Source organism: Anabrus simplex, chromosome 1 (assembly GCF_040414725.1).
Source record: "Anabrus simplex isolate iqAnaSimp1 chromosome 1, ASM4041472v1, whole genome shotgun sequence".
Lineage (NCBI taxonomy): Eukaryota > Metazoa > Arthropoda > Insecta > Orthoptera > Tettigoniidae > Anabrus > Anabrus simplex.
Window position 1 is genome coordinate 1,763,486,221 of NC_090265.1, and position 13,009 is coordinate 1,763,499,229.

Sequence of the window (13,009 nt, forward strand, 5' to 3'; positions counted from 1 at the left end):
AAGTAACTTAGATACACAAAGAGAGAGATATATATAAATAAATTACATACCATGTAGTCAGTTAAATGTACATCCGTTTCATCTATTCGGGCATCAATGTAACATTTGGTCCTCAGGTAATCAGCTAAGGCTACCATGGCATCCAAATGAGTCTGACGAGATCTCTCATAGACCATGAGAACAGTAGGTGGCTTAGCTGTAAATAATAATGCACTAGATTGATCAAATACTTCTTGTAAAACTGTTATATTTCATGATATTGTAAGATGACTACTCACTTTAAAAGTGAACAAAGCAGAGCAATAGTGGCCTAACCGACATTTTTGGATGAAGTGTGATATCAGCATATAAAATCAAAAACAAAATAAGCATTTTTCCATAGAAGCCTATCACCTAGTATTGAAACATCACTATCTGCAAATGATGTGTCTACTTCGGTGGCAAATGGTACACTAAAACACATTATTATCAAGCACTAAAATTAAATTAAGAGAAGAAGACATTTTCCTAGATTACAGTATTATACAATTGACACTTTTTTTTTCTATTAAACACACAGCTTCTATTAAAAACACAGCTTATCCTTAACAAATTTATATTGTTTACAAAATTCTACTTATAATATCTCCTGTCCTTACAAACATAGTCAACTCATATACAGTATGTGGAATTACTTCAAATAATACTATACAACTGCTATAATAGCCTTTCATGGCCAAAACTCTGGATCTACAGAGGCAAAAACTGTCTCCCACCAACATGTGGCAGCATAACAATTACAATGTTTCATCAGAGTACTGAACGAAGTTTAACTAGTGATTTTGCATTCCAAAAGGTTCAGTGACATTTATATTTTACCTTTCTTTTATGGAAGAGTGGAGGTGTTTGATTTTATATTTCCATATTTAGATAGATAGATTTATTTATCATCAACAGGTTATTTGCCCAATTACAGATGAGTGAATAAAACATTATATACCACTAATATAATTTAAATAAATAACACTAATTTCCTAAAAGATTAACAAAGTTTAAACTAAACCTAGAGGTAGCAGGTAGGAACCTTCTTCGGAGGCAGCCCTACCCAGGGAGTGGCACCCCTGCCTATGTGAGTCCCAGAGCACACTGACCCGGTGTGTAACATCTGGTATGGGTCCCAGCTCAGGGTTACGAGTGATCACAACAGCATTTACGGTGGAGAAGGTGGACTTCGGTACGGTGGAGATGGTGGAAGGGGGCAAACCTGTAGCGTCTGTACTCCAGAGGAGCGGCTACGAAAGGAGACTGACTCCATGTTAGGGGTGGCCTAATTTGAACCTGGCAGAAGATAATAAAATGTCTTTGGGAATGGCAAACCCATCATAGAAACAGCCTATAAAACAAGTGCGAGTGAATCGAGGCCTTGGAAAATGCTAGGGCGTGATGCGCAGTTCCCGGTGCTCTGGGGGAACTGTGAGAAGTGGGCTACCAGACATCACAAGAATCGGTATCATCAGTGAATGGCAAGGTAGAAGAACTGATACAGTTTATTGCACCCGACAGGGGCATGATCCAAGGACCTCTGGTCAAGTCTGGTAATCTAAATTGCAGACATAACACTATTTTGAGGAGAGAAATTATGAAATCCATAAATATCAACATCATTGCAAGAGATGAACCAATTTTTAAAATTTATTTCTGAAAATTTTCTGTATTTGCGATATGTTGCGCAACCTTTTCTTTGTCCAGTGGTATGCGAGCGGAAGATTGAAGCCTGTGACATCATGGGTGGGGTTGACGGAACTTAGGAGAAGTCACCCCCACGTCATGTTCAAGAAAAGCGGGAGAGGCGAACTTTTTCGAATCGAAATATAAGAGCTATCTTTAAATCAGCATGGCCAACTTGTCTACGCTGTGAGAATTAATAAAATCCATATTCCGGCGTTGCTTTTTGATCCAGAAGAGCTGGTTATAAATGGGGCATTTATTTAGTGTGTGTGATGTCCTTTTTGTTAATAACTTATGAATAGAGAAAGAATACTTTGTTATATAACCATGGAAAACTACTGGCGGCCATCTGGTTTGTGTCTCCACACCTCATTGATGCGGGGATTCACCCCAAGGAGGGCAAGGAGAAACTTTTATTAATTACAAGAGATCCTACGAACAATGATCGCCCGGATGTGTCTCATTTACATCAGGTGAATACTGGTCACCTAATTGTTGCACTATTTTATCTCTATTGGGCCGTGGATAGGTCATACGCATGTTTTGAGTGGGGGAAAGCCTCCGCGACCGAGGAAAATTACTGGATCGTCAAGCTATTCTCCATTTTACTTTGGCGTTTGAAACCACAGTGCCTGATGTTGAATGTGTCGCGCTGATCACCGGGAGCTGGCAAGTTGCATCAATGGATCTACTCGTCTTCAACTCCTGCACGATTATGGATCTTCGTATGTGTTCGATTGTGATGTGACTTTGTGCCTGACAGTGTTTAAAAACTGGCTCATTTAACCATTCTCCGCTATTCGTAAACATTGTGGGACTTTGCCTAGCGCTGCGTGTGCCATGCTGCCGCTCAGAGAATTGCGCACTGTTTTCTTTTGAGTGACTTGCATTTTACTTCTTCTGAGTTTTACAGTGTCTACCCCCGTTCATTTTTATATCGCCTCTTCTACTGATACAGAGTGTACTTGATCTTTCATTTCCTTTTCCTATGCATTGTTTTTCATGTTTTAATCGGCTGATGATGACCTGGACTAGGGTCGAAACCGGTACCATTTCTACTTATTAAATGGGAATGTAATTCACTACATTTCTTATTCTTTTGTATTGAATAGGTTGAATCTCTTTATCAATTATTTCAATTTTAAATGGAGCTACAAGAGACGCCCACAGGGATGAAACCCCAATCCCTCCACTTAAATATTTAGCTAGGGGCTATTTCAATTTAAATTGTGTCGCCTTTATCGGTGTGTGTGTGTGTGTGTGTGTTGCTTTAAAATGCTGTGTGATGATTTCATTATGAGTTAATTACCATGTGATGATTAAATTATGATTTAATTATCATGTGTGTGGCATAGTTACTGCATGTGTGAGAGGTAGATCACACAAGCAAGTCAGAGGGCATATAGACCCAATAATAATAATAATAATAATAATAATAATCATAATAATAATAATAATATATATATCGACTAAGTGATAACAGAGTTTTAAAACAATTATTTAATTACTTTTGGAATAGTAAATCAAAAAACAATTGGTTTAAAGAAGTTCAAAGTGATTTGGAGGAGTTGAATATTACCATGCAAACCATAGAAAACAGAGGCGAGAAAAGTATTTTGAAGAATAAATGCATCAGGCTTCCTCTGACCACTGTACAGAGGAAACAATATGTTATAACGGATGCGGAGAGGGCAGCCAGGTCAACCAGACTCAAGACTTTTTGGGAGAAGTAAAGTAAGACAAATTTGTTGTAGTCTGATTTAAGTGCTCCAATGTGGGCGTAAATAAATAAATAAATAAATAAATAAATAAATAAATAAATAAATAAATAAATAAATAAATAAATATTAATATTATAAGCTGGTGTCTTGATGTTTAGAGGAATGCGTGGCATTAGCTGCCAGTGATTCAGCTGTGTACGAAATAGATGCGGAAATGAGGTTTCTTTATTTGGAAGTCATGATGATTTGAAGTTTGTACTCACGTTGTGAGATGATGTAATTGAACATGTAGAGAATCGACCTCATTAATATAATGTGTGCTGCAGTAATACAATGTTGAGTTGAAGGGACGGTTTGTAACGCCCTATTGACTAGGCGAGGCCACTGACCACTCGCGATAAAGGGGAACGGTTGGCCTTGAACCAGATATTTTTGTGTGTGTGAAGGTCTTGAGTGTGGGGACTTAACCCAAAAGAGGCTTTGCCTGACTGAATGTTTGCTAGCACGAAGCACGCTGATGGATTTATTTAGCACAGTTGATTAGTCTGTTCTGGTAATAAGCAGCCCGGTAGCTGATATCTAATATTTTGTTTTTTATTATTATTATTACTTATTCGAATTTAAATGGAGCTAGGATTTTCAGCGCCACCTGCTACACTGGGGTCAGCAGATCAGTCCTGGGCATGTATACAGTCATTCCACAGTGGTGGGATGAAGGATGTGTATCTCACCTGATTCATGTATATAAAATGTGTGATTATCTTGTGATATTTTGTGTAACATGTAGTGATTATGTTTAGCATTGACGATGGTTCTGCCCCATCGGTGCGGCAAATTGTGTATTTAAGTGAGGGTTTGGTTCAAACTCTGATGTTTGATCCTTGTACAGATTGCATAATGTTATCTTCAGTTATTCCGTTGGTAAACAATTTTTGTTTTAGAGCAGGCGTCACTCAGACTTGTCGCATTGAGTGTAGAATTTATTTGCCCAGTAATATGGGATAGCTTCAGTATTTATGATAAATGTTTTCCGTACATGTTAAGTCATGGCATACTGCATCGCGATAGTTAGTACTCGGTCTTATCCCTCAACACCAAGTTCTTTTAAACAATTCACAACGAAATGTAGAATCGATATATTTTGTATATATTTCCACAATCATCAGGACTCAATAAACCAATTTGATTTAGTTTAAACTTTAAAGAAATGTGTTCTCATTCTAGTTAGGTTATGCCCCGTCTTCTCCTACCCTGTATGCCGCTAAGTTATTTTAAGTTATACGCCAATTTGATTTAATTCGTTAGCGACCCTGTAGAATTATCAACGGATCCCACAGGGTAGGGGCGGGTGCAATATGGAGAAGAAAGACATAGCAATGATGGGAATATGTGGGACAAAATGGAAGGGGAAAGGTAAAAAAAGAATTGAAGAAAGGGTATAGATTGTATTGGAGTGGAGGAAAGATGGCAACAAATGGTGTTGGTGTTATACTGAGAGAAGACGTAGTGCAATATTTGGACAAAACTGATGCTGGTCTAGCATTGATTTCAAAGTATTCCAAACTTTAAAAAATGTGCTGCGTACCAGCGATCATCCAGCTACAGCGAACATGGCGAGTGACGTAGGTGCCAGCTCCAACTCACCAAGGCTAAGGTATGTCACTCATCTAATTTTCCATATCTTCTACCCTTAATAACTCGCATGTTAATTATGATACAAATATGAGAGTAACATCACTGTATACCCAATTTTAATGCCTACAATACTACCAAGTTTCATTACAATCCACCATGGATTACAAAAGTTATTGAAAGAGGAATGAACATCTGCAGTCTCCGTAACTCCAGTATAAAAGAGACGCGAGAACGGGACACAAATCAGCCTTGTCCCACACTCGAACCTGTGCAGTTGACCGTTAGTGGTTGTCATTGCTACAATACATTGAAATTATAGAGTAGAAGTGGATGTATCCACAAAGACACACACAAAATGCTGTCAGTTGGTACACTTATTTCTTTCACCTTAACTTCACATAATCATTAACATAACCTAATCAACTGTTGTCACAAATAAAATACACACAACAAAAAACCGCCATCTTAACAAATGCCTACCACTGAACACATGCCACACAGAGATCACAACCTTAAAACACTGTGGAAACAGTTGACCGCTGTTGCATGTCGGTTCAACACAACATGAGGTCACAAGTATACTCCTGTTAAACCATAACTCCAACTAAGTAATAACTTACCTCTACCATCTCTTTATACTGTACATATGTGCCTAGCCAGGCTTCTAGAAAGATATTTCTCATAAATTCTAGGCCCAAATATAATGTACAGAATATTCTACAGAGTTCTCATCACCGAGGGCCATTCTGGATGTTACAGTGTGTTTCACAGTTCTGTAGTGGATTACAAATCATATATGTCATATGCCACTGGTTGTGGCATCATACACAACCATTAACCCGGCTCAAGGGATATAGGGTCACCGTCCTTATCCTTCACTTGAGTAATTCTTGTTTGGCGCATCCACGTTGCGGGGGTGGGTATCCTCCACATCACTAGGCCGGGTGTTAAGGAGAGCAAAGTTCAGGGAGGGACCCAATCTCACGGGGTATAACATGGAAACCATGCCCAGGGTTAAGGGTGAACACCGTAACAGCATCATAGGCAGAGAAGGAGACCTTCAGAATGGCAAAGATGCTGGATGAGGCAACCCATCCTCTCTGGGGAAAATTAGAAGAGGAAACCACTGCCTTGTGGAAAAGAGGGATCTTCAGACGCCCAGGGAGCAGGTCAGCAGATGAGTACATTTGTACTTGCTTTCAACTATAACACAAGCCTCGGATGAAAGTTAAAAAATGGAACTGGAATTGACAAGTCTCCAGCTACAGTTGCACAGTATGATAGTAATGCTGATGTTCGTGCAAGTGTTAGATCAGAGAACAAAGCCCGATTTGGAATAATAACTATTTTAACAATGAATGGGAAGGAAAATTAATTGATTGACCTAATGGAGAGACGAAAACTCGACTTCCTGGGATTAAGTGAAGTAAAATGGAAAGGGAAAGGAATGAAGAAACTAAGAAAGGGGTACACCTTGTACTGGATGGGTGACGGTAAAGAGAAAAGAAATGGAGTGGGATTTATAGGGAATCAGAATCTTGAACCAATAGCTGAAGTTGAGTATGTAAACGAAAGAATTATAATAATGCACATATATGTAAACAAGGAACTATTGAAGATAGTACAGGTGTATGCTCCACACACAGGATGTAGCATGGAAGAAAAAGATGATTTCCTCAATGAACTGGAAACACAGATATTTGGAGATGGGATCATGATAAAGGGAGATCTGAATGCTCATGTGGGAACTGATACAATGGGATACGAGAATGTTCTGGGCCCACATGGGTATGGCGATAGAAATGAAGATGGAGAGAAACTGTTGGACTTTTGTATCAGAAATAACATGATAATAAAGAACACATGGTTTATGAAGAGGAATAGCCATAAGATCAGCCGATATACAGTAGTTGGGATGGACAGTATGGAACACTCATCTATTTTATAATAACAGACCGAGAATGGGGAAGTTACGTCATGAATACGAAGATAATCCCCAGTGAAAGTATGAAAGGTGATCATACAACCTGTGACAATAAAGTTCGGTGAATGAAGTCAGAACGGTCGATCTGGCAACACTGACGACACATAACGATCCACCTGCGTAGCAGCAGGTTTTGACCACCTGCTAACAACGCTGTTCAGTTGAGCATCGTGTGTGTGCCGTGTAAGACCTGTTTGACACAGTGCATGTTTAGTGCGTTGGTTCTGAACTGCGAACAGGAACATGAACGACCAAAAGATCAATGTACAGTTTTGTTTTAAGCTTGGCAAGACACTGAAAGAAACGCATGCAATGCTGGTACGTGTTTATGAAGATCAAGCACTCTCCTTGAAGTGAGTGTAGGAGTGGTTCATCAGTTTTTGAGGAGGCCAGAAAAGTGTTTCCGACAACCCCCGTAGCGGAAGACCGGCGACCGCTGTCAGTGACGAAAACAATGAGAAGGTGAGGACATTAATCATGAACGATCGGCGATTAACTGTGCGCATGATAGTGGATGAACTGCAGATTAACCGTGAATCTGTGCGACAAATCGTAACCCAGAAGTTAGGGAAGAGGAAAACGTGTCCTCATCTTGTGCCACATCACTTGACTGACGGTCAGAAGCAGGCACATTTAGAAGCTTCACAGGATTTTGTCGAAACGGCGGATCCGACACCAAATTTCTTAAACTGTATTGTCACTGAGGATGAAACCTGGTGTCTCGGGTACGACCCTGAAACGAAACGGCAAAGCATGGAATGTCTCAAATATTATTACAATATTTGAGACATACGTCAACTTCAATACGGAACCAAAATGAGAATAGTTACTTGTAAAGCATGGAATGGCGTTCTCCAGGATATCCTCGTCGGAAAAAGGTCAGAGCCGAAAAGTTACGCATAAAACCGATGCTCATAACCTTTTTTGATAGTCAAGGAATTTCTACCTGAGGGAACGACGTTGAATGCTGAACAGTACATTGAAATTTTGACCCGTTTCATTAAATGACTACGCAGGGTATGACCCTAGAACGCACAACAAGGTTCATGGTTTTTGTCCATGACAACACTCGCCTGCACTAAGCCAATATCGTCAAACAGTTCATGGCTAAAAAGGGGGTGGTGCAACGTGAACATCCCCCATTCTCACCAGATCTCAATCCTCCAGACTTCTTCCTATTCCCATGACTCAAACTCGCTTTAAAAGGAAAGAGATTTGACGATATTCCTGACATCCAACGAAACTTGACTAGGCTTTTGAACACCATCCCAAAGCAAACCTTCTTGCAAAGTTTCCAGGACATACATCGCCAATTTCAGCAGTGCATAGTTAAGGGTGGGGACTATTACGAAGGACAGTAAGGTCACTGTCATGCATTGTTCATCTGTGTTGATAGTACAGGACTATTCACTGAGCTTTACTGTCACAGGTTGTATATTATTCATTGTGGAATTAAAACAGGTAAAAATCCTTAAAATTGCATAGAAGAAGAAACCAAAGATCAGGATTTGAGAATTGGAGGATGGCATTCCAAGATTGTATAAAAAGGAAGTTGCCTAACACAGAAATACAAAGTGGAGAAGAAGAGTGGGACAATTTAAGACAGACATTTGTGGAAGCAACAATTGAGGTATGCAGGAAAACAAAAACAAAAGTTAAGGAAAAGGAGACACGGTGGTGGACAGACAAAATAAAAGAAAGGAACAAGGTGAAGAAAGAAATGAATAAGGAAAAGCAAAAAACATATCAGAGGGATGAGAATAAGATAGAAAGGTTACATGTGGAATACAAAACATTGAAAATACAAGTAAAGAGGAGTATCAAGAAAGAAAAGGAGAAATGTTGGGGAGAGTTTATGAACAAAATTGAGCAAGATAGTCTTGGAAATCAGAAACTATTATACAGAGTAATCAAATCGAAAAGAATAAATCAAGGCATTAGAGAGAGAAGATGGATCCATAGTATATGACAAAAAGGGTCTTCAGAAGGTGATGGCAAAATATTTTGAAAAACTTTATAATGAGAATGACTGCTCGGAGGAAGGAGGAGATAAAAAAATGGTTCAAATAGATGGAGAAAAGAGAACCCGATAACATGGTTCAAAAAAGGAAATGGGAAGAAATGTGAAAATTATAGAGGTATAACCCTATTATCACATGGGCTAAAAATAATGGAGGAAGTCATAGACAAAAAACTGTGGGATATAACAGAAACACAGAACAACAAGAATATGACTTTAGACCAAATACAGTAGATCAACAATAGACTTGATATTTACAGTTAAATTAGTAAACTTCATTGTTGGGTCCACCTTATTCAATACACAAAAATTGTTGCTAAGATGTAATTAACATATATTTCAATCAGAACTAATTTCGACGCCCCTCTGCGTCATCAGCTGATATAAGTTCGTGGAAAAATTGACAATCATATAAATTTATCTACATCAATACAGTTGTATTGCACAATTCAGCCTCAGTCAATAGATCGAACCCATATTCCAAATCGGGTGTGTATAGATTTAAATGTAACGACTGTGGGTGCACAAATCTAGGTCAAACAGGACGAAACTTTAAAATTAGATGTACACAACATACTAATGCCATAAAATATAACAGGTTTTCTGTGGTAGGCCAGCATATACACAATCTAAAGCATAAATTCATATCTATAGAACAGGACATTGAGGTCTTGGAGAACTTAGGAAAAGGAAGTTTGCGGGATGTTACGGAGGGTTGCTATATACACCTAGAACAGTATTTTAACCCAAACCTTAATTTAAATGCAATTTCTAAAAAATCAAATATTCTATTTGATTTCCTGATTGCGTTTTTTAAAAACGTACATATCCCGCTCAATAGGTCGGCATTTCATATTTGCTAGTTGCTTCTTACGACCACGCCCTCCAGAGCTCCAACAAATTGCCGTTCCTCAGTTGCACCTCCCACTTTCCCCTACTTCCCCTCTTCAATCCCGACCAACCTTGGACACTTGATTATCATCACAACTCTGCTTGCTGTGCTTCATTGTGCTTCGCATGGACAGCGATCTTTAGAGGCGAGTCACGAAAAAACGATTACGTTATAAGACATAATTTTATATCTTGCCTCTTCAGTGAAGTGATAATTTATTACATTCCTGTTATTACAGGTCCGCATTGAACTGGGAACGTTGTCCTTGATAACATCTCAAAGGACTTGTTGCTCATTTCCACCTCACTAGGATTGCTCCATTAAAGTGACACTGAAGTTTTTATTGAATTATTTCTACTACGATTTTATGTCAAGTTTTACGAAGTGTGATAAATTAAGCACATAGTACTTCAAGACTATTTTATTTTTAAGTTGTTGTTCTTTAAAATCCACGTTATTTCAAAAGTGGGCAAACTGGTTTGCATATGTTTTTATCAGTTTATGGCATAAGACTCGCAAGTCTTGGACTTGTAGAAAATATGGACTTATGAGACAGTATAACTTAACACAGTTTCATGTTGTTAATATGGTTTTAAATTGTGATCAATTTGACGTAGATAAACTTACATGATTGTCAATTTTTCCACGAACATATATCAGCTGATGATGATGCAGAGGGGCGTCAAAACTACTTCTGATTGAAATATATGTTGTAATTACATCTAAGCAACAATTTTTATGTATTGAATAAGGTGGACCCAAATTATAATAAAAGTTGTGATATTTACAGTGCGAAAGATAATGGAAAAACACCTGGAAAGGAACAAGGAAAACTTCATATATCTGGATTTGGAAAAAGCTTATGATACAGTTAAGAGAAAACATGTATGGGAATGCCTGTCGTGTCTGTCCCAGTTCGAGCTCAGGACTATCACTCTTCTGAGGATCGAACCTGTGACCGGGAACGTAGGAAGAATGGTGTCGCTGAGACATGTGTTGATATTACGGGTGAAATTATGAGTTAATATTCATGTCCATGTGGTGGCAATAAGGCCAATATAAATAATAATGGGAAGAGATTTAAGGTAAAATAAGAACCATATAGGTCTTAAAGTATGAAGGCATACAAACTGTAGAAAGCAACAAGTTGTGCAATTAGAAGAAATGGCTTGGTCGAGCTGTGGTGAGTCATGAAGCAGGAAACTGCACCCTGCTAAATGCGTAGTATGTCTTCAGAAAAGGTGGAAAGAGGCGTTTTCGTTCTGGGTGACTGTGAGCAGTTACCATAGGAAATAGAACTTTGATTCTTTTCTAGAAGGAGGGCGTATTGCAGAGAGAGTATAAAACCAAGGTACACACCTTGGAGAAGGCTTTTTGGAACAATTCTACCGGGAGGCGAGTGGAAGCTCTGTCAGTCAGGTCTTTGATGATGATAATAATAATAAGGTCTGAGTCTGGACTTAGAATACTCACTATTGAGAGTCGACCACACCAAGTCTTCGAAGTCATTACTATTCAAGATTGAGGAGAAGCTTGTATATACTGTATATATTTATATATTCATCGGTCTACAATTAAAAAGAAGGTATTTGGGAAGCTGTGGTCTTCGTCTCTTTCATACGTAGCAAATCTCCCAGGCCCTTCGAAGTAAAACTCCCATTTTACAAGTATTGTATTGAACAGGTGGACTTATAATATTGTAATAATACTTGAGACATACGTAAAACTCCCATACCGCTCGGGGAGCAATCTGACTTATCATCACTCCACGTCGTGAAAATACCTGTGTCACGACATGCCTACAGAAAAGGAATGTACCAAAAATCATTAATTAACAAGATAAAAATGTTGTATCATGAGAGTAAAAGCAGTGTACAAGTGGGAAGGGGTGACTGAAACATTTTATACAAAAATAGGTCTCTAGGAAGGAAGCGCACTGTTGTCGTTATTGTTTATTATATTGATGGATGAAATCATAAAACGTGTAAAACAGAGTATCAGTAGTGATGAAGTGAATGCTTTCGTATTTGCGGACGATGTGCTGATTTGGAGAAAGGCAGAAAAGGAAGTACAAAGGAGACTGGACATTTGGAATGAAAATCTGAAGGAGTTTGGAATGGTAATTAGTAAAAAGAAAACTGTAGTCATGCACAGTGGAAAAGGGAAAAAGTGAAGCCAAGTGAACATAGACGGAGAATGGTTAGAGAATGTAGAACAGTTTACATATCTGGGTAGCATTATTAATGGAAGTAATGTAATCAACCCTGAAATTAATAACAGACTAAGTACAGGTACAACATTTTATTATCAGGTCAGGGAGCTTTTATGGGATGACAAAGTACCCAAGAGAACGAAATCAACATTATATGAACAGTATTTCATACCAATTGTAACATGCGGACTAGAAACGCTGGTAACTAAAAAGAGACAAGATAGTAAGATCCAAGCAGTAGAAATGAAATTTAAGAACATCGGTTAGAAAAGACAAGAAGAGACAGAATCCAAAATATTAAAATCAGAGAAGAGCTAGATATAGAACCATTAGTACAGAACATACCGAAAGCAAGACTGAGATGGTTCGGACATGTAAAAAGAATGGGAAAAGAACGGGTAGCAAGAAGGGAATTAGAAAGAGAAGTTAAAGCAAAGAGACCAGTTGGAAGACCGAGAAGAATGTGGATGGATCAGATTTGGAAGGACATTAGAAAAGCTGGATCGGATGTGGCGGAAGTAATGGAGCAGGAAAAGTGGAAGGACAGAAAGGAGGAGGCGTGTTCACTAAACCTATGCGACTGGAGTGGGGCATTGTTGATAAGGACGATGATGATAGGAGACGCGTGGGAGTGTGTAAACTTCAAGAAGAGATTGATATAGAAAAGCTAAAATGGTTTGGGCACATGATGAGAATGCCAGGAGAGAGAATACCAAAGAGAACATTCATGGATACAGAGACTGGAAAGAGGCGTGGTGACGTCCTAGAATGAGATGGAGGAGTTCTGTTGTGGACTGTATTGCAAATAGAGGAGTCAATAGCAATAGAGAAATAGAAG

The 13,009-nt window shown here is 38.7% G+C and overlaps 1 protein-coding gene across 1 annotated transcript in view; it reads right to left on the reverse strand.

The window, feature by feature from the left end:
- LOC136864409 (uncharacterized) overlaps positions 1 to 13,009 on the reverse strand; it is a 139,999-nt gene that overhangs the window by 21,582 nt on the left and 105,408 nt on the right. Inside the window, exon 7 of the mRNA XM_067141368.2 lies at positions 51 to 196. Within this exon, the coding sequence (XP_066997469.2) occupies positions 51 to 196 (146 nt within the window). The remainder of the gene's footprint in view (positions 1 to 50; positions 197 to 13,009) is intronic.